This window comes from Myotis yumanensis, unplaced genomic scaffold (assembly GCF_028538775.1).
Source record: "Myotis yumanensis isolate MYYU_CA2020_CCGP unplaced genomic scaffold, mMyoYum1.0.hap1 SCAF_12, whole genome shotgun sequence".
Classification (NCBI taxonomy): domain Eukaryota; kingdom Metazoa; phylum Chordata; class Mammalia; order Chiroptera; family Vespertilionidae; genus Myotis; species Myotis yumanensis.
In genome coordinates, this window is record NW_027223763.1 from 3,769,565 (window position 1) to 3,790,922 (window position 21,358).

At 54.1% G+C, this 21,358-nt stretch overlaps 2 protein-coding genes across 4 annotated transcripts in view; one reads left to right on the plus strand and one right to left on the minus strand.

The window, feature by feature from the left end:
* Positions 1 to 3,340: 3,340 nt before the first annotated feature.
* QRFP (pyroglutamylated RFamide peptide) lies at positions 3,341 to 3,739 on the plus strand. The gene has a single exon (XM_070430012.1). The coding sequence runs from the start codon at positions 3,341 to 3,343 to the stop codon at positions 3,737 to 3,739; it is 399 nt and encodes a 132-aa protein (XP_070286113.1).
* Positions 3,740 to 8,842: 5,103 nt separating this feature from the next.
* Positions 8,843 to 21,358, minus strand: part of ABL1 (ABL proto-oncogene 1, non-receptor tyrosine kinase) — a 94,619-nt gene continuing 82,103 nt past the window's right edge. For 2 of the 3 annotated variants that reach the window (XM_070430434.1, XM_070430435.1), the window contains exons 5-11: positions 19,844 to 19,928; positions 18,874 to 19,051; positions 16,944 to 17,128; positions 15,092 to 15,244; positions 13,921 to 14,010; positions 13,382 to 13,546; positions 8,843 to 12,404 (exon numbers count right to left, since the gene is read on the minus strand). In XM_070430434.1, coding sequence (XP_070286535.1) covers positions 10,687 to 12,404; positions 13,382 to 13,546; positions 13,921 to 14,010; positions 15,092 to 15,244; positions 16,944 to 17,128; positions 18,874 to 19,051; positions 19,844 to 19,928 — 2,574 coding nt within the window. In that variant the 3' untranslated portion in view covers positions 8,843 to 10,686. Of the gene's footprint in view, positions 12,405 to 13,381; positions 13,547 to 13,611; positions 13,833 to 13,920; positions 14,011 to 15,091; positions 15,245 to 16,943; positions 17,129 to 18,873; positions 19,052 to 19,843; positions 19,929 to 21,358 lie in introns of those variants that run through there. The other variant, XM_070430436.1, reaches the window with a different exon arrangement.

Sequence of the window (21,358 nt, forward strand, 5' to 3'; positions counted from 1 at the left end):
TTTTGAGTCCTAAAGGGAACATTCAACAACCAGAAACCAGAAACCAGGTTCTCACCTCCCCACTGGAGGTCCAGGTGGCTCACTCTTTCGGATCGCAATTTAGAGGAAAACACTTCGCCTCCCTGGAACCCAGGCCAGAGACCGGAGGTTCCTTTACTGGGGCATGCACCGGCAACAAGGCCAGATTATCTCGCTGGGGCCTCCAAATGTTATGGGGCAACCCGTAAGAGACCACCAGAGCCAAAGGGTAGAATTTAGGAGCCTTGATTAGCTGGCCAGCGACTGCAGTTACAGCTCCCGGCCATAGCAAGGACCGAACTGCAGCCCCGACCAGATGTAGAAATAAGCTTTTATCCACAAAAACCACAAAACGGTTGGCTAAACACACACAGTTTGTCGCTCCATTTCTCAACACAGGTCACAGACTCATACCTTTGAAAGGCCACAAGTCACATGCTCATACCTTCGAAAGGTCACAGGCTCATACCTTTGAAAGGCCACAGGTCACATGCTCATACCTTCGAAAGGCCACAGGTCACATGCTCATACCTTCGAAAGGTCACAGGCTCATACCTTTGAAAGGTTACAGGCTCATACCTTAGAAAGGTTAGGCTCTTCGCCCCTGGCTAACCCGTGACCTGCTTGTAAAAAATGTTAAGAGGGAGCTGTGGTCTTTGCAACAGAGCCAGAGACTGCGATGACCTAATTTAACTGTAACCTTCTATTGTTCCTAAGCCCTGGGGCATTTATTACACGCCAACGAGGAGGCTCTTCACCACATCCGTGTCAGTCTTTCGTCAATGCAGCGGACACTGCCCCCCTCTCCCCACCAGCAGCGATCCCAATGGAATCCCAGGGCCAGGAATGTACAGCAATCAGGGCGCGGGCTGCCGTCAGAGCGCAGGCGGAAGTCCCCGGGAGCTACATAAAGCAGGGAGGCCCGGGCACACCCGCACCAGAGCCCGCAGCCTCCCGGGAGCAGCCGCAGCGGTGAGTACAGCCTCCGCTCCCACAGGAGCCCCTCGGGCCAGGCAGGGGGACGGGCCCTCACCCTGAAGCCAGAGCGCGCACTCGCCCGCCCGGGCTCCCACCCCAGACTCTGCCAGCCACACCCTGGCAGTTGGGGCCCAATTTCGAGTGTCACAACCTTCCACCAGGTTCTTAAAAGGGTCCATGACCCCAAAAGCTGAGAAGGGCCACTTCCTTCTGTGCATCGAGGGGTCCCCCTTCCGGCGGCCCAGGCCATCCCCCAGCGGATCCATCCGCCATTCTGGGTGCCTCCAGTTCAAGCAGCTGCAGCAGTGCTTCCTGTGGAAGGGGCACCTGTGAGAAGCGGGGTCACCCAAGCCCAAGGGAGGGGCTCCCTGAAGCTGGCCCGAGGCGGCTCCAGCCCCAGGCTGCTTTGGGACTTCTGTAAGGCTTGCTCGCTCAGTTCACTCGGGATGTCTTGGAGGGATCCGCCTGGAGAGAGCGCTGGGAGCCGGGTGTCCTCTCCCATCCAGCTCTTATTCCAGCCTCGGTTCTCAGAGGGCCAGCCAACCTGACTCCCACGGTCATTACCAAAAAGGCTTCCTTTGCCCTAACCGGTTTGGCTCAGTGGATAGAGCGTCGGCCTGCAGACTGAAGGGTCCTGGGTTCGATTCCGGTCAAGGGCATGTACCTTGGTTGCAGGCACATCCCCAGTCGGGGGTGTGCAGGAGGCAGCTGATCGATGTTTCTCTCTCATCGATGTTTCTAACTCTCTATCATTCTCCCTTCCTCTCTGTAAAAAATCAATAAAATATATTTTTTTTAAAAAAAGGCTTCCTTTGCGAGGGACCCAGCAATCACGGCCGAGGCAGGAGCATGTCTGGAAGTTCTAATCCGGGTTCAACCTCCCCTTGTATCGCCACCCATGTAGCAATTCCTGAGCCAAGCCCAGTTAGGCGTGGGCTTGCCCCCCCCCCCCGCCCCCCTGCTGTCACAGTAAAGCTGTGAGATTGGGGCCAGTCACCGGTGTGGGCCTGCTGCCTCCCTGAAAAGGGGTAAGGAAAACCATGAGGGGGTGGCAAGGGAAGTCTGAGCCGTGGACAGAAAGCAACGCCCACAGGCCACGAGTCAGGAGCCCTTCACTTTCTGTGTGACCTGGCACAATCTCCTAGGCCCGTGGTCGGCAACCGCGGCTCACGAGCCACATGCGGCTCTTTGGCCCCTTGAGTGTGGCTCTTCCACAAAATACCACGTGTGGGCATGCACATACAGTGCGATTGAAACTTCATGGGCCATGCTCAGAAGTCGGTATTTTGTGGAAGAGCCACACTCAAGGGGCCAAAGAGCCGCGTGTGGCTCGCGAGCCGCGGTTTGCCGACCACTGGCCTAGCCTTTCTGACTGTTTTCTTGGTGGGAAAATGGAAATAACAGTGCCTAAAAGTGAGGTTTATTGTGAAGATGAAGTGGGGACCACCGGTGCCCCAGCCACCTTTACACGCTCCTCTCCGGGTGGGTATCTGCGTTGCACGCTCCTCTCTGGGTGGGTATCTGAGTTAGACGCTCCTCTCCGGGTGGGTATCTGAGTTAGACGCCCCTCTCCGGGTGAGTATCTGCGTTACACGCCCCTCTCCGGGTGGGTATCTGTGTTACACGCCCCTCTCCGGGTGGGTATCTGCGTTACACGCCCCTCTCCGGGTGGGTATCTGAGTTACACGCTCCTCTCCGGGTGGGTATCTGCGTTACACGCTCCTCTCCGGGTGGGTATCTGAGTTAGAAGCTCCTCTCCGGGTGGGTATCTGAGTTACACGCTCCTCTCCGGGTGGGTATCTGAGTTAGACCAAGTTCATCAAATCCGCTTCCTGCTATTGGGAGCAACTGGTTTCCAAGTGAGAGACATTAGCAGTGTCCCAGCTGAACAGTTTCGCGGGACCCATTTATTCCCAAGTTGGAACCGAGAGGTTGTGCTATAAACTTGCTGCTCCGAGGCTGAGAGGATATGGCTCAAGAGTCAATACTTACAATGAGAGAAGAATGAACCCAAATTTGCGCAGCTCTCCTGGGCTGCCTGTGTGCTGCTGTGAGCCACTCCGGCCACGGTGGGATGAGACCTCCACTGTTACTGCCGTCAAACCCAGAGATGGCAGGAGAGGGAGACCAGCTAGTTGGTGCAACCAGCGCCTACACCTGCTATGGAATACAGGCCCGGTCCCCCGGCGCAGTGACACTTCTTCCCGCTGCTTGCAAGCTGGGCCCCGCTGAGCCCCCAGCTTCCGCCTCTGATGGCTGCCCGGGCCCTGGGAAATAGCTGACCAGTGCGGTGCGGGGTCCACGGGAGCAGCCTGTAACTTTTCCCTCTTTCCTCTTGGGCCAGATGGTGCGCCTTCACTTGCTGTCCTGCCTCCTCCTCCTGCCGCTGGCCGCCTGCTTTCCTCTCCCGGACAGAGAAGCGCCCATGGACACCACGGGTGGCACTGGAGGCAGAATGAGCTGGGCCGACCTGGCGGGGGGACACGCAGCCCACTTCCCGCGGTGGCTGAGAGCTCCACACCCACAAGCCCTGCTCGTCATGGCCAAGGAGCTGCAGATGTCGGGCCGAGCCCGTGCCGGCTTCGGGCTCCGGTTCAGGAGGCAGGATGACGGCCGTGGGGAAGCCGGCTCCCTCCTGGCTGATGGCGAGATGGCTAGTAGCCCGTTAGGGTCCCTGGCCGACGAGATCAGCGGCCACGGCAAGAAGAAAGGTGGCTTCCACTTCCGCTTCGGCCGGCGGTGAAGGGCCCAGGGCAGCCCGCCCAGGGTTTCCCCTCGGCCCCCTCCCCGCCTCCAAGAGCCTGAAAAGGGGTGGTATTACTGTAATAAATGATTAGCTGGAGGACTGGTTAAGTGGTGCTTTTGATTTCCAACTTTGCTGAAGCAAAAACCTGCGTCGTGTCCAAAAGGAGGTGACCAAAAGCAAGCTGCCCCCTGCGGCAGCTCTGAGGGCCCGCGGGCCCTGCTGGTCGTGAACATGAACAGGCAGCCGGCTGCGTGGGCTGCGAGCTGCAGGTAGGAAGACTGATCACAGTGGGGCAATCAAAGCTTTGACAGTCTCCATGGTGATGTCCGGAGCGGATGTCCAAGTGCAATGGCGATGAGTGCATCCCACAGGGCCGAGTATGGCTCTGAAAGTTAGAAATGAGAATCTCGTTCTTCACCCCATTCACACGTTCCCTCCGGCAAGAATCTTGCTGCGGTGCCGAGGCGCCCTTCCGAACCAGCTGCCCACTCCCTCCCGATGACCGCCCTGCTCGGTGGCACCGTCTTTGTCCAGTGTCTCGTGGGAGATGGACAAGGAATACGTTTCTGCTGCAGCAAGGCTGCACTGCAAATGATCCGAATATGAGATGTGGTGTGTGCACCTTTTGAAATAAAAGCGGTAACAACTGCAAACGCTAAGGGAAGGCTTGCCTGCCTCTCGCCTCGAGGTCCTCTGTGCCCTGGGCACTTGGCCTTCCTGGGCTGCCAGTGCCTGCGCTTTGGGGAGATGGCAGCTGCACACCTCCAGCACCCCCTAATTGGCTGCTGGTAAAATGCCTGTGGTCAGAGGGAGAGGGGAACACATGCGGTGCATTTCCTCCTGCACTCGGCTGTCCCTCCCTGGTCTCCTCCAAGCGGGGAGCACTCTGAAAGGCAGCTCTCTGCCCGGGCAGCTGCTCAGGCTGGAGGGGCTGCAGCCTGGGGCGAGGTGGAGCATCGCTACTAACGCTGCTCTCGTGTGTTCTCTCCCTCTCCGCCCCCCCCCTCCCCCCCACACACACACCTGTCTTGTGTCAGACTCCGCAGTCTTGACGCTTCTCACTCCCCAGCTGCTTCAACTGCTGAGAAGACCTGTATTGATGTTACCATGACAACATCTCCCTTCCTCCTTGGGAGCTGCTGTTTGCCCCTGTTCGCAACTGAATAATTTTCCATTGAGCTGTCACAATTAATTGGTGGATTTTTATTAGCCTTTTAGGACCACGCTGGGCGGGACCCAGCTTGGCACCGTGGCGCATTTCGCCGTGTTTTCCAGTCTATTAGCGACTTGCATTCCGCAGCAGCAGCGCTCCGTCCTTGGCAGCTAGAGAGCCGCTTCACTGAGGGGTGCACAGCTCTGAGCCATCAGCGCCGAGTGGGGCGAACGGGGTGGTGAAATGGGATGGGCTAGGCTGTGGCCAGCGGCCTCCCCCTGGCGCTCATGCTCCTCCCCGCTGCCCCGGCTCAGGTGCCCGGGGGCTCTGGGCAGCTGAGGGACCAGACCGAGCGTGGGAGGCACATGGTCCTCTCACCTCCACCATGTCCACGGAGGCAGGATCCAGGGCTCCTCCTGCTAATGTAATGGTCCCATGGGGATGGAACCCCCCTCCCCCCGCCGCCCGGGTCTTTGTCTGTTGGTAACAGAGGCAGACACTCAGCCCTCAAGCCACGAAGGACAAACCTCAAGAAAACAAGCCGCGTTTCCATAAAGGACAGCTCTGGCGCTCAGATCCTGTCCTAGGGTGGCAGAAGGGACAAGCACCATGGCAGCCCAGCCGTCTCACCGTGGGCGCGCGTTTCCGTCTGGCCAAGGCGGGGGCGGGAGATGGCAACCTGGATCACCATCAGCTCATTCACACACACACACACACGGGAACCACGGAGCGTGCTCCTGAGACCACGTGAGACAGACCAAGGGCCACCTGCTGATTCCCACCTGAGAACCGGAAAACGCACTCCTTACAAGAAGAGCCGTTATTAGCCGTGGAGTCACCAAGGCTGCAACACTCCTGTGGGGTCAGATTAGACGCAGTGGTCGGCAAACCGCGGCTCGCGAGCCACACGTGGCTCTTTGGCCCCTTGAGTGTGGCTCTTCCACAAAATACCGACTTCTGTGCATGGGCCAGCACATGGTATTTTATGGAAGTGCCACCTTCAAGGGGCCAAAGAGCCGCATGTGGCTCGAGAGCCCCGGTTTGCCGACCACAGGATTAGAGGAACCTTGATGAGGAGAGCAGAGGTGAAGGGGCGAGGCGGCCTTCAAGGCTATGGGTGTCCTGTCACTAGGCTCCCACCCTTAAACAGGAATCAGCAACAGGGCTACCCTTGCCAGGTGCCAGGACATCCGTGTCCAATAACCCTGAAAATCAGCACAACCCAGCTGCTGAGGGCACTCGCCCGTTAAATCCACTCCCGATCCGTGTGGCTACCCTCCTCTCTAACCCAGCCCACTCGACCCCACGGGCTCTGTGGAGGTTTGGGGCCTCCCATGCTACTCCCGAGCCCGCCGCTCTCTCCGTGGTGAGGAAGGTTCCTCTCCAGGCTCCTGGCAAACAGCTCTGGAGGCAGAGTGAACCCCCCTCCAGCGCAGGCTCCCTGAGCAGTTGGCATCGCTCACCAAGGTTACTTCAAACACAAAAAAGTCTTCATCTTGGGTGTAGGTCTAAAGGTCTTTATTTAGCTACAAACCTGGATGGGGAATATTTCCATCTACATTTTCCCATGTGTTTGAAATATTAAACTGCTTAAGAGAAGAAGAGGCTCCTGGGGGCAGGAAGCCATCAGGCAGCTGCTGTAGTGGACAAGGGGCCGCCGCGTCCCAACTGGCCCCCGTGCCCAAGACGCTGCGTGACATGTTCCACCGAAGACCCAACCCAGATGGGGCGCTGTGACCCTCCGAGCAAGCGAGCGGGGGAGCTGGAGCCCCGCCCACGAGGCTGGGTGAGCACCAGGGATGAGGGTAGGCTGGGACAGGGACACAGTGGTTGGTCAGGCTTGTCCCACCGAGTGTCTTCTGCGCCAAGACACCTGGAAACTGGTTTCCCAGAGCACCCGATTTGGGAACGGCTCCTATAAAATACCTTGAAACCCAAGAACTTGGGGGAGCTAATTCTTAACTGCTTCTCTTCCATGCGGGAGGGAGGGTGGGAGGAGCTGGCCCCGGAGCAGAGGTCTCTGCTAGTCGTGCTGTGGCCACCTGCACCGTCAGAACGTCAGGCCTGCACAGCAGCGCTAGGCCGCATGTGCTGGGTGACCTCGGGTGAGCTCTTCACCTCTCTCAGCTTCCGCACCCATCAAAGGAGCCCAGCCACAGAGCCTCCCTCACAGGACACAGGCGTGAGGGCTGCACGTGGTAACGGAGGGCACATCTGTAAGCAGCTGGGGGTGCTCACGTGAGCTGGGATGTTGAGAAAGCTCCCACTGAAACACAGCACCTGGAGAATGTGCTCCAATCAGCAGTGTCCAGCTTGAGGGACTTTCACCAGGGGACACCCCGGCGGCCAGCACCACTCTAAGCAGAGCACCGTCTGCTCCCAGAGCTGCCTGTGCTCGAGCCTGGCATGACCCCTCCCTCAGGTTACCCTCCACCCTGACACCAAACACCATCCCGCAGATGAGCCGCGCCCACTGAAGCGATGAAAGCTCCGGCATCACCAGTTCAGTTCGTGTGGCTATTTCTGCTCAACATTACGTTTGTGGTGTGGCAGCGCTGAGTTCATTCTCATTGCTCCAGAACATTCCACTACATGAACACACCATGTGCCTATCCTAAAATTGACGCTTTAGGCTCCTATTTTGTGGTAACAATGGCAACAGCGTTGGCCCTTGGGTCCTCCTTGGTCCTGGATTTCGAGGGCAGAACTCACAATTACCTGAGAACTGTTGTGTGCGCACACATGCTCTTTCTCTGGGGCTAGAGTCAGTGTGCATTAAGCTCTCAAGGGGTTCTGTGACCCAAACAAGTTCAGACCCAAGTTTAAGTTCAGGTGATTACAAGGAAGAATCTTATTTGGGGGAAGGGTCTTACAACACACCGTCTAAGAGGCTGCTGTGTCAATTCCGCGACCAGTCCACGTCCGACACAGAGGCTGTCATCATAACCATCCCGCCCTCTCTCAGACCTGAGAGCTGTCACTCATGCCCGAGGAGAAGCTGGACTTAGGCGAGCGGGTGCCCAGTGATGGTTCAACCACTACAGACTGCAGCGTGGACTCAGCCTTCTCCTCGGTGAAGCGAGGGGAGACCTGACCTCGGCCTGCGCAGGCGGCTTCCTGCAAACCCGTCCCAGGCAGCGTCTTCACCTCCACCCCGCGGCGCGCACCCGTCCTGCGCCCAAGGCCTCGGGGGAAGAGGTTCTCGCATCACTGTGCCTCATGAGCAGGATCTGCACCCCTGACAAGCCTGCTGGCTTAATAAGTATCATTACCACAGGGCGCCGCTCACTGCCCCGACTCCACTTCCTGGCTGTCAGCGGTGTCAGATGGAGACCCAGATGAGAAAGTCAGCCCCCGCCTGGGGGCTGGGAGAGGCCGAGGCGGGGCCCAGGGTGGTATTTCCATGCCCTCGCAGGCAGCAGGCCCTGCCTGTCCTCATACACACAAAGCTGGCGCCTGGCGTGGTGAACACAGCGCGGGGTGTCTCGGGGCTGAGGGCAGCAGCAGAAAGTGAGTTCAAAGGCGAAGGGAGAGAGCACCAGCGGAGAGATGAACTCTCTCAGGCCAGCAAGGAACTGGGACATGACACCTCCCATTTCCCTGATGCTGGGCGGCCTGACAGTGGGCTCAGCCCTCGGGCTGGTCTTCCTTGCCATGCCAGTCAGCAGTGGCCCTACTAAGAGCACCACTGACAAGAGCTGGGCTGCTGGCAAGGAAGTGTCAAGGGCACAGGAAGGGCTGGAGACGAGGGCAGGACAAGTGCCTGAGAACGGCCGGCCGAGGTGACACAGGCCGCAGGATCCTGCTGGGATCCTGCCATTGTTCTGCCCCATAAAACCCAACATGGGGCCTCCAGCCTCTCCAGAAAGCAAGGGCGCCCTCCCTCCGACCCACACCACAGCTCTGGACAACAGGGGAGAGTTACAGACCAAAGCAATCCGCGCACATTCTAATGTAAACATTTATTTAAAAAATACTACGGAGGAGAGATGTGGATTCAAAAAACAAAGTCATATACAGAAACAAAATGTACTGGACCAAAAACAAGAGAGAGAGACCATAGGCATTGGAGCAGGGAGGGGAGTGGAAAACTATTTACACGTCATTTATAAAAGAGCAAGTCTACAAGAGTGTAATACCAAAGTATAAATGCAAAATATAGTGGCACGTCATGTGAAGAAAGGAGGCCAGTACCTCACAGAAACGGGAGGCGAGGGGCCTGGGGTCAGTTTGCTTTGTCTGCAAGGCCGCTGGCGGTATGCTAGCACCTCCCTCAGTCTGTGCAGAACAGCAGTCTGAGGGGGCAAAGAGGTGATGCGCTGTGAGAACAGTATCAAACAATCCAGAGACATAAAATACAAGTTCGGGTGATTAGTGTAAAAACAGGGCCTGCGTGAGGTCACGGGCAGGTGTGGGGAGCAGAGGGTGGGTTTCTCCTGGTTTCTCCAAGGGTTGCTTCTGGGCCTGGAGTGAGACCCAGCCGGTGCCTGCCCACTCCTCAGTAGCTGCTCTAGGTCACTGTCAAGGAGGCCTGGGCCCCGGCCCCGAGCCTGGTCCTGGGCAGCGCAGGGGGAGATGACACCACACCGGCTCTTCGAGACACTCTAGGGTTTCATTTCTTTGTGGTTTTCTTCATCCCTGATGGCCAAGTGTTGCTTGTGGTCATTAAATAAGACATTTGCCCACGAGGGTGCAACCAACACTAGTGGGGCTTTGGTGGCCCGGTCCTGCTCCTCCCGTCTGTGTGCTGGTGCCCACGTCTGTATCGGCTGTGCTGAGAGCAGAGCTTTGAAATGCTTCAAGAACTCCAGAAAACTGAAGACAGGCTTGTCACAAAGGAGAAAGTCCTGTAAGAATCTACTTTGTCTTAGGGGAGTACAAGGGAGGGAATGGAGATCCGTCAGAAATCAAGATCAAGTGCCTTTTTCGGGCACCTGCAAGTTCAAAGGGAAGGTAACACTGGGCCACCGAAGACCTGCCTAGGCCGGGGCCAGGCCACCTCAGCACCAGTGTTCGCACAAGCCAGCCCTCTGCCCCTGCCCCTGCGTGCTGGACAGCAGCCCTGCTCCCGGGCAGACTTGGGCTTTCCATCCAGAATTAGCAGTGTCACAAGAGAACTGGGACTGGACTCGCGGACACGCAGCAGGATGACAGGACAGTCCCCCTTCTTCCTGCGACCCAGAGGCTGGCTTGTGCTAGCACCTGTTTCACCCCCAGGTGAGAGCTGTCCTTCACGGGAGGAAATGGGGAGCCCCAGCCCTGGCACAGCTTCCCAGGATGCAGAACTGGAACGTGTCTGAAGCACAGGAGGTGCAAGGAGGGTGAGGGTACAGGCTCCCTCCACCAGGTGAGTGAAGGTCACAGTTCCCAAGGCCTGGTGACACACAGCTCCCGTTCGGGGCACTTCTTGTTGGGGAAAACGGAGGCGAAGGCATAGCCAGAGGAAATCCCCCAGAAAGAAAGACAGAGAGGAAGCGCGCACCCACCTTCACAGCTGGCCGAAGGGCAGGCCTGACGCCCCCGTGGGGAGGGCTGGTGTGCCGACTGCAGTCCACCAGGCGGAACCCACAGACAGAACTCTGACAGAGAGGCTCAGAGAGCGGGCTGAGGAGGAGGAAAGTGCAGGAGGACAGTCGGTGCACAATGTAGGTAGTAGGGCGGTACACTCCATGGTGGCCCTCAGCTCCGGGGCCACGGTCCCAGCTCACAGGTCCTGTATCAGCCACCGTCATGGGCACGGGAGCCCTCACACACTGCAGGCGGCTCTGGCTGGCCTGACGCCTGGCTGCTGCTACCTCTGTACGATGTCGCTGATCTCTTTCACGGAGCTGAGGAGTTTGCTGAAGTCCTGAGTGGCTGCCGGGCCACTCCCCGCGGTTGCCGGGCAGATCTGAAGCTCCCGGAGGTTATTCTCCAGTTTGTTGATGGCCTCGCGGAAAGCGAATTTGTTCCTCATTTGCTGGATGGAGTCCACGTAGCTCACGCAGAACGTGTAGAGGTTTTTGCCGGCTTCTAGCACGGCGCTGTGGCTGGCCATCTGCTCCGAGTTCTTGGAGATGGCGAGGCACAGGGCCTCGGTGCTGTCCAGGACCACACCCTTGGTGATGGCGCCACTGGCGATGCGCTCGGGAGGTTGGCGGGTTTTCCGAAGAGACACACGGGTCGATATGAGAGGGATGAAGGCGGTGGAGGACAGCTGGTCCCCTGCCAGGGCGGAGGATGCTGATGGCAAAGTGGAGGGAGTGGGGACTGGGCTGGTCGGCGTCCCCGCTGGCTTGGTGGATGACTGAGGCTTTGGCATGGACAGGAGCACAGGCTTTTTGACGCCCTCCCCCAGCTGGCTGGGTTTGGCAGCGTCACTGTTTACAGCATCCACAACCACAGCCGTGGATTTTGCTTTCCCGCTGGCGCCGGCCTCCCCAGCTGCTTCCTGGCTCAGGCTCGGAGAGGGCCTCCCGGCTTTCCCAACAGAGGCTGGAAGTGGGGGTGGCGGGGCAGGCTTGAGCTTGGACAACTTCCCTTTGTCTCTCCCTGGGGACTCGGAGGAGGGCTTGTGCCTCCTCATTCGAGATTCCTCTGCGGGGGCCTTGCTGGTCCCTCCAGGTGCACCTGGTCCTGCTCTGCTGGTGGCGGGCACTGGCTCAGCTGCGGCAGGTGTCCCCAAGGCACTGGACTTCCCGGCCTCGTCCTTGTGGGGCAAACCAGAGGAAGGAACCACCACCACCTGCCTACGGAGAAGTTTTGGAGTCAGACTGGGAGGGCTGGAGCCCGGGCTGGACTCCGCTGTGTCTTTGAAAACCTCATCAGCCAACTCCTCCATCTTTTTCACCAGCCTTGGTGGGGGCGTCACCGTGCCTCTGGCCACCTGGTCAGACCTGGTCTCGCTCGCCCGCTTCCGAGGCAGAGCTGGCTTCTCGCTTTTGTGCCCTCCGAAAGTGGACGAGTCAAACTGTCTTCCCGTGGACTGCAGGTCCCGAGGCAGCGTGACCGACCTCCACTCTGTGTCCTTGGCCCCGTGGGGCACGCAGGAGGCAGAGCAAGACCTCAGGAAGCGCTTGCTGGCGCTGCTGCCACTCTCCTCTTCATTGGCGGCTAGTCGGCTGCTGGTCAGCGTGCTGGACTTCTTCCACAGGTGGGGAGACCGGAAGCCTGCGCCTCCCGACTCCCGGAAGGCTCCATTGGGGACCCCAGCCCCACTGCTGGGCTTGGGGGACTTGGCTGGCTCGGCTGTGTCCGAGGGTGTGAGAGCAGGAGCCCCGTTGCTGACTTCACGGCCCTCTTCCTCCCCGGCCCCCTTGCGCTCTGGCTGGCCGTCCATCTCCCGGAAGGAGCTGCTGCGTTTGGGAGGAGTTGGGGCCGTTTTCTTCTTCTTCTTGATCAAGGCGCTAAACAAATTGGTCTTTTTGTCTTTGGGGAGAAGGCGTTCATCTTCATTTAGGCAACCATCCTGGGGACCTCGTTCTTTTCGAGGGAGCAATGGAGACACAGCAGGCTCGTGGTCCAGAGGATCTGAAACACATGGGGAAGGTTCAACAAGTCCAAACTAAAGACTCCTGAGCGGGCAAGACACCTCGAGCTAGCCTCCTACTCTCTAAGAGGTCTGGGCTCTGGGCTCAGCAAGGCCTGGGCAAGTTACTCCTTGTTGCTCATCCTCAGCTTTCTCATCTGTAGAACAGAGGATGTGCCCTGGCTGGCATTCTCAGTGGTTAGAGCATCAGCCTGCGCACCCAAGGGTTGCAGGTCCGATTCTGGTCAAGGGCACATACCTGGGTTGCAGGTTTGAACCCCGCCCCAGTCGGGGTGCATGCGGAAGGCAACCAATCAATGTGTCTCTCTCACATAGATGTTTCTCTCTCTCCCTCTCCTTCCCTCTTCAGAATCAATAAAAACATTAAAAACAAGAAAACTTGGGAAGCATGGTTCTATAGGTCTTGCTGTGGCAAAACATCCCATATTGCTAGTTTGCCCCGTCCCTTCCCACTTAGTCTGTGATCCATCAGAGCATCCCCTACAAACCAGATGCTGGCCCTCCTCCGGCACTCTTGTTCCACTGGTCTGCAGGAGGACCCAGACTTCTAGGGTTGGGGGGCAGGGGGACAACTGCTACATCAGAGCAGCCTGGCTCCAAACAGAGCCTGGCACACAGGAGGCACCAGATCCAGCCCCTGACCATATTGAGAATCCTCCTGAACCGCTCCCATCTCCCTCTCACTTCTCAGAGACCAGACAGGACGCTCACTCTGGGCCACACTGTGAGTAACACATGAAACGGGCTTCTTCCTCAGGTTTCATAAGCATCCCTGCCTATTTGACTGACTGACCGCTGAAGCCAATGGCTCCTGATGGTTCACGGGAGTGGGGGTAGGTGTGCGTCTGGGAGAGATTACTAACATGGGATTTGCCTGCCCTTCTGTGCAGGTCCCACTCACTGCTTCCCACGTGCCACACTGGCCCTGGGCCTCCCGTGGGGAGGGGCAGGGACATACCAGGCTCTCCCGGGCCCTTGGAGTGGGGCACCTCAGGCAGGTCGGTGGCGTCTTTGTGTTCCGTGGCTCTCCTGGAGGTCCTTGTCTTGGTGGGCAGCTCTGGGGCCTGCAGCAGAGTGCCTGCAACCCCTCGCAGGCCTTTCTTCCCCAGCTCCTTTTCCACTTCTAAGAAACACCAAAACCACAACAAACACACACACACACACACACACACACACACACCAGTAGCCATCAGTATGGTGTCACTGTTGGTGTGCTGGTTTTCTTTTTAAAATAACAGTGGTCATCTACACACATTTACAGAAAAGAGATACAAATGATAAGGAAACAACACTTATAGTTTTCAGAATTCTGCATGGCTACGAAGGACAGAGCTCCACACTCAACACTTCTGTCCAGCTTTCTGGTCTCAGATAACTTGTTGGCCCGCGCACTTCTCCCTGGAAGTGAACTAAAGGACCAGGGCTGGAGTCCCCTACAACCATCCCTCCTACCCCAACCTTCCACCCAGGCAGGCACCCCCAGGACGGGCACTTTACCATCTGATATGCTGGACTCCTGGAACATTGTTTCAAAGGCTTGGTGGATTTCAGCAAAGGAGGGCCGGTCAGAGGGATTCCACTGCCAACCTGGACAGATGAGACCAAGTCAGACCACCCAGGAGGCCTTGCTAACAATAACAAGTGTGTAGTTAGCAATTCTGAAGGAAAAGTCTAGAATTGAAAGAAGCATTCCACTCCTGCTACCCACCTTTTGGTGTGACAAGTTAAGTGATGAAGGCCATTGTGTCCTATTAGACATTAAGAATTTAAAAAGACTAGATAGTAGCAGGAATATGGATTGTAAAACCCCAGAGAGATGTTGACAGCTGGAACTGCATTTACAAATATTTGTCTCCCAACCCCACTCTAGCAAGTGCACAGATTTACTAAGCCAAATAGGTCGCCTTCGACTTTACCCTTACTTCACCATTATCAAAGCCCCAAATCCTTATTAGTAAACAAATGCTAGCCAACGAGATTAAAGGAGGATGAAGGACTGATCAAGGTGAGGATGTAGCCTGGTGGGAGTATAAGTTGGTACAACTTTTTTTTGAAAAACAATTTGGCAAAATCTGTCAAAACTTAAAATGCACATAGCCCTTTGAGCCAACAGTTCAACTTTTAGCAATCCCAGTACAATGCAGGTGTGTGGAGATACTCACTCCGCCTTGCTTATGGCAAAATCCTAAACAAATGTGTCACTAAATGTTCATGAAAAGAGCAATGAATAAATCACCTAATAGGATGCTAAACAGTTAGATAAAATTAAGTGGGGAGGAGAGACATCTCCAAACTATGGACATGGAAAGATTTGTCTGTTACACTGCTAAGTGCAAAGAAAGTTGCAGGAATGGTTTTATATATATACTAAAACCAACCAGATAAATGTCCCCTGGAGTATCTACCTATGACTACAGATGTGTGAAGGTAGGCCCAGGAGTTGGTATTTATTAAAAAGAAATCCAAGTATGCATCAATCCCAATTTTGTATTAAAAAATGAACAAAAAACCCTCATACATAAAAGGATAGAGAAAAACTGAAAAGAAAAAAAAGTCTGCAAAAATATGTATCAAATTCGTTCACTAATTGCTTTACATACACACTCCCACAGTGGAATGCTTTACAAAGCCCACATGCAATCTTTGGAACTGGCAGGGGAAGGCTCACATGCTCGCATGAGTTCGTAGACCTTCTCTGGGCAGCCTTCCGGGCGCTCCATGCGGTAGTCTTTCTCTAGCAGCTCATACACCTGGGACAGGTCAATTCCCGGGTAGGGCGACATGCCGTAGGTAGCAATCTCCCAAAGCAATACTCCAAATGCTAGGGAAAAAAGAAGAAGAAAGGTTATTTGAAATGTGCAGAATTTAAGTATTCTGCATTTAAAATTGGTTACCTGTGTAGAAGACAGAAGCTACACTTTCAAAAACAGGCCAGGCACTGACATTTTACCAGGCTCTTAATTACTAACAGCCCAGGACAGAATGAAACTTTCAGTTCACTCACCCCCACAGACCAGAACACGCTGAAGGGAGAAGAGGGCTGCGCTGATGATGTCCCTCCAGGGTCTGGTAGGTAACGAGACCATCTTGCTGGGACATGTGTGGAAGGAATCCAGAGCTAGATGTCAGGAGGCCATGTCTACTCCTAACTCTGTGACCAACTAGTTATGTGCTTAAGGCAGGCCGCCTCCCCTTTCTGGAGTATGAGATATTGCTAAGGTCCCTTCCAACTCTTCACAAGAATCTTACAAAATCTTTGCCCAACAGCATGGCTCAGTGGTTGAGTATTGACCTATGAACCAGGAAGTCAAGGTTCGATTCCCGGTCAGGGCACATGCCCAGGTTATGGGCTCAATCCCTAGTGTGGGGCATGCAGGAGGCAGCCGATCAGTGATTCTCTCTCATCATGTTTCTTTCTCTCCCTCTCCCTTCCTCTCTGAAATCAATCAAAATATATTTATTCAAAATCTTTGAAAGTTTTGCAGGCCCTTAGTTCAGCCTTGACATTCCTAATCCCATTAAAGGAAGCAGAACTGACTCCTCCCTAGAGAAATGGGTGGCTCAGGTCTAGGGCAGGGAATGAAGGGGAAACATCACAGGCGCTATCGAAAGCTTCAAGGGTCTTGTCAGAGGGACTAGGAGCAATGTGAAGCTCCCACCAGCCAAAGATGAGACAGCCTGAGTATCAACAAGGAAAATAACTGCAAACCCGCAACCCGGTTACTTGCCCTTGACCAGGAATCGAACCCGAGGCCTTTGGTGCGCAGGCCAACGCTCTAACCACGGAGGGTCAGTGGCCAGGGCAAAAGTATGGCTTTTATGATTTAATGGGAAAGTTGTACACTAACTGGATATTTGATAATATTTGGAAATTACTGTCAATTTTTGGAGGGGGACATTGTAGTTATGAGGATGAAAATGCCATCTTTAAGAGGCTCACAATGAAATACTTATGGACAAAGTAATATGATGCCTGGAATTTGATTCAAAATAAGGGTTGGTGGAGTGGGCGGGGCCCAGAGGATGCAAGAGCACCATGAGGTGGTGACCAGCAAGCTGGGTGATAGGGCCAACGGCGCTCATTAGGCAACTCTGTCTTCTTTAGGATAGGCTTACAATTTGCCCTAAGAAGTTCTTTTAAAAAGTAAAAATACAATACGGTCACGAGGCTTCAGAGGGTAATAGCCTACTGAAAGCCCAAACCAAATTACAGAGCATTACCTGCAGGGCTGGCTAGGTGCCCCGAAAAACCAAGCAGTGAACTTAGAATGAAGATAAAGGGTAAGTTAACCTAAATTATTTTGGAAGAAAAACCTTATTTTTACTTCATTTTGGAGAGAGAACAGGGAAAAAACGACTTTTAAATGAAAAGAAACAAGCAAAAAAGAGAATTAAATAATGGGGGAGGGAGGGGTAAAAGAGCAAGAAAGAGACAGTCAAAAAGCAAGAGAAAAACAAAACAAACACAACAGGAAAGAGGCCACACCCTGGGCGGGCGGGGAGGGAGCTGAGGCCCTTACCCCAGACGTCCGACTTGATGGAGAATTTGTTGTAGGCCAAGCTCTCAGGCGCGGTCCACTTGATCGGGAATTTGGCCCCGGCGTGGGCTGTGTAGGTGTCCCCTGTCATTAACCTGCTCAGGCCGAAATCAGCCACCTTCACCAAGTGGTTTTCCCCTACCAGGCAGTTCCGGGCAGCAAGGTCTCTGGGAAAGAGAAGAGTTCATCCATGAGAGGTGCTGGCTTGCCTTCCAGCCTCACAAATCCACCACCGACAATGGAAAAAGGGAGTCTGGCCCCCAGGAAACTTACATTAATTTCCGCCAGGGAGCAGTGCCCGGCCCTCAGAACCACCTGGGATCCCAACATGGTGAGAGGCAGCCGGGGGCACTGGAGCGGGCCCCTGGCCCTGTGGCCTGGAGCAAGGTAATTACGCTGGGACTCAGTTACCTCACTCATCAATGAAAAGGATAATCACAGCGCCTACTTCTTAGGGTTGTTGTGAGTGATAATTCATTACTATGTAAAGTGCTTCCACTGGTGCCTAGAGAATGGTAAGTGTCACCTAAGTGTCTGTCTGGCTGTCACTGCTCTATGCCAGGAACAAAACCAAAGGCCAGTCCTCAGCCGGGAGAAACGTATAGCCGAGTGAGTCTCCGCTTGTCCTCTCCAGACTTGGCAGGACAAAATAAAATAAAGCCCGTAGCATCCTTCACCCAGATTGTGTTTTCTACTTTCTTCTTTCTTCCTGATGCTCATCCAAATGTCTCCTGAAACTTCTCTCCTGTACAATCGGCTTCCTTTTGCCTCCCGATTCTACCAGGGAGGTAGGAGTCTAATCTTTGGTTCAAGGACATTAGCCATGAAATCACAGGCAAACAGGAATGGAGCAATGAGACGAGGCAGCAGCTAAAGCCATGGCCGCACAGGACAGCGTCATCAGCAGCAATCAGAGGGAAATTAAATACAGAAGAGTTGTGCCTAGCAGGATTTTGGGGAAGGATTTTAAGTTTGCCTGAATGAAGAGGGAATGGACCTTGCTGTGCAAGGCAAACCAGAAGTCAGGAAATCTCAATTTGCAGCCTCAGAGGGTTCACATTCTTGAGTGACAAGCGCATCTGAATCAGGGTCTCCTGGAGCATAGAAAATCCGTCGTACAAGGAAGCGCAGCACTTCACACATGCTCCCCTTGTTCCTCACTGTGAAATCTCCTGGGCAGGTTTCATACTCGTTAATTGGGTAGGAAAGGTCACCACGGTGGCATGGAGAACATCCTGCATAAAAGACTCCGGCAAAGCCCATCAGCTCTGTCCTGCACTGGCTGTCACTTTGCTAGGAAGCCATTTCCACCACCAAAGAATGCGAAGACCAAGGTAATTGTGGCACACTTGAAGGTCAAAACACTCCAGGCTTTAAAACAGCAAAGGCGCTTCATTTAGAGCCACAGACACACAATTCTGACAATTGTGGAAACACTGCTGACCCAGATGACAGCAACTTAAGTGGAGAATGAAATGATAATAAAGAGAAGGGAGGGGGAAAACCGATCCCACGCAGAAACAAAACCCACGCACTGGCCATTACCGCAAATGTGTGTGAAAGCAATGCCACTGCCTCCAGAAGAGGCCACGAGGACCACGCCGGGCCTGAGGAACGAGCACTCCACTTCAGAGGGAGCTGCGATTACTTGGAAGGATGCCTTTTATGAATCATTTAATCTTCTAGTTAGCTCAAAATGGTTCCAAAGTGAGGTATTTCTTAGGCCTGGCCTTCCGCACACCCGAAGCCGGCAGTGTCAGGACTCAGTGTTTGCCTTTGTTTCAAGGTCTACTGTGTTGCCAGCCAGAAGAGGCTGGGCCAGAAGGCCTCAGAGGCTGGGCTTTTCTAGAAGAATGCCTGGCCCCCACTCACTCCCTGGCTCTGTGGGGAGGCTGCTTGGCCAGGCTCCTACCTGTGGATGAAGTTTTTCTTCTCCAGGTACTCCATGGCGGATGAGATCTGAGTGGCCATGTACAGCAGCACCACAGCATTCACCTCCTGGCGGTTACACTCTCTCAGGTAATCCAGCAGGTTCCCATAGGTCATGAACTCAGTGATTATATAGAACGGGGGCTCCCGGGTGCAGACCCCTGCCAACAAGACATTGAGGGCTTCAGGATGCTGCTCTACTCCCAACTGAACGAGTGTCAGAAAGGACTGGCACTGAAGGAAAATGCTTCTGAAACGGATGCTGACTCTGCTCCAACTTCTAATAGGGCCCCAAGCACTTGTGACTTGAGACTGTGCTCCTGTGGGAGGGGCATGCTCATGCTCTTGTCTCCCTCTCAAGTCAATGAACTTACAGGAAGAGGCTATCAGTGAGTTCAGAACCCACATCAAACGGCCTAAATCATTGTTTACCCTCAATGGTTATGTCTGATGGCTATGTCTACTTACAGAATCACTCAGTGAAGAAACGTTAAAAATTCTTAAGTTTTGCCAGACCAGTGTGGCTCAGTGGTAGAGCGTCAACTTATGAACCAGGAGGTCAGGGTTTGATTCCGGTCAGGGCACATGCCCAGGTTTCAGGCTAGATCCCCAATAGGGGGCGTGCAGGAGGCAGCTGAGCAATGATTCTCATTATTGATGATTCTATCTCTCTCTCCTTCTCCATTCCTCTCTGAAATCAATACAAACATACTTCAAAAAAAATTCTTAAGTTTCAGAAGCCAATTTGAGATTTGAATGCTTTTAGGTATCAATTTAAAGTAATAACATTCTCTCTTTCACAAACCCCCCGACACACACAATCCCACAAAGGCCTCCTTAACCAATGGTTGAATGCTGGCAGGGAACAGATGTCCAAATCAAACTCTCGCCAGCCATTCACCTCTGCTCTAACGGCACCTGCACCACCCCGAGGGTTTATTGCACGCACTCACCAAGTAACTGTACCAGATTAGGGTGCTTGATCTCTTTCATTACTGCGGCTTCTTTCAAGAACTCTTCCACCTCCATGGTGTCCTCCTGCAGGAAAAAAAAGTGGTGAAATTATCTCAGCAAGGAACGTGTCTGAGTGGGAAAGTGCGGCGTCAATGGTCAGTACGAGCTGGAGCTTCGATGAACAATCCCCTGGCCAACCAGTTTCAACCCCACACTGCTCTGGACAGGTTCCACCGCTGCTGCTGATCACCTCAACAGCACCACGGAGTTCTCGCTTTGGTGCTGAACTTCTGGATTTCCCCCAGGGCAACACATCTGGGCTGGCCGCTATATGTTGGTGACTTGCTTCTGGTGGCACAGACCATATCTGTTTCCATCACCTTGTGGGTTTGTGGGGGTAAGGGAGATGTGTACAGGCAAATGCCACGAACGTGGTACTAGTTCCCTAAGGAACAGCGAGTTTTCAAGGGGTCCTAAAATGCATAAGGTAAAAAAAAAAAAAAAAAAGAATCTGAAATGTCTTTGATTTAAGAGAAGAGACCCTGGTGATACAAAAGGTACTGGATTACCAAAGAAGAACGATGTCTCAAAACACGGCAGGAACAAAGCACTGACACTGTTAAAGAATGTGGTGTCATGGGCGCTTAATGAAGCAGCCACCACTCTGCCAGGTCAATTACTCAGATCCTGAAACCATCCTCAGGGCAGTAAGTTCGCAGTATCCGAATGCCGAGGGGAGACAACGACATCAGCAAATGCCCAGAGCAAATGTAAGACACTTCTGCATTTCCTCACATATTCCGAGTCTAGGCCGGCGATTTTCAACCGGTGTGCTGCAAGAATTCTTAAAACATGCAATACCTGACTATTTAGTCAAGGGCACAGACCTCTTTTCCCTTAGATTGTCAAATAAAAAAATGACAACAACCAATACAAAAATAGCTGTCTGGTGTGAATGAATCAAAATTATACCTTTTTTTGGTCAGATTGGCAGAAAAATATGCTTTTTGGTGTGCTGAATTTAGTGATCTGTTTATGTGTGAGATGAAAAGGGTTGAAATCGCTGCTCCGGGCTGCAGTGCGGAGCGCTGCGGCGCCTGGCCCTGTGGTAGACCCTATTGTACCAGAGCCTTGTTGTGGCTTCTGTTGGGTAAACCTCTTTTTGACTTAAAGAACCCACTGTCTACAACACAGGAAGCAGGTGGTGGTAAATGACATGGTCTGTTTGCTGTGAGAACCTGGCTATAAAGGCCAATGACGCCACCCTCCAAGTTTCAACGTGGAGTTTGAGTTTTACTGAAGAGAAAGAGTGCATGGGAGATGGGGGGGGGAGGGAGGGGGGACGACTTCTTGAAAACTAGATTCCTCCTGCCCCTTGGGAGACCAAGATCTGATGCCGTCCTCACCTGACTGCACATTCCTGAGGGAAGACTTCCAGAGGACGGGCCGGCCGCTCAGCGCTTCCTTGCTTTTGGTCTACTGTGTTTACAAGTGAAGCGTGACCAATGAGTTAT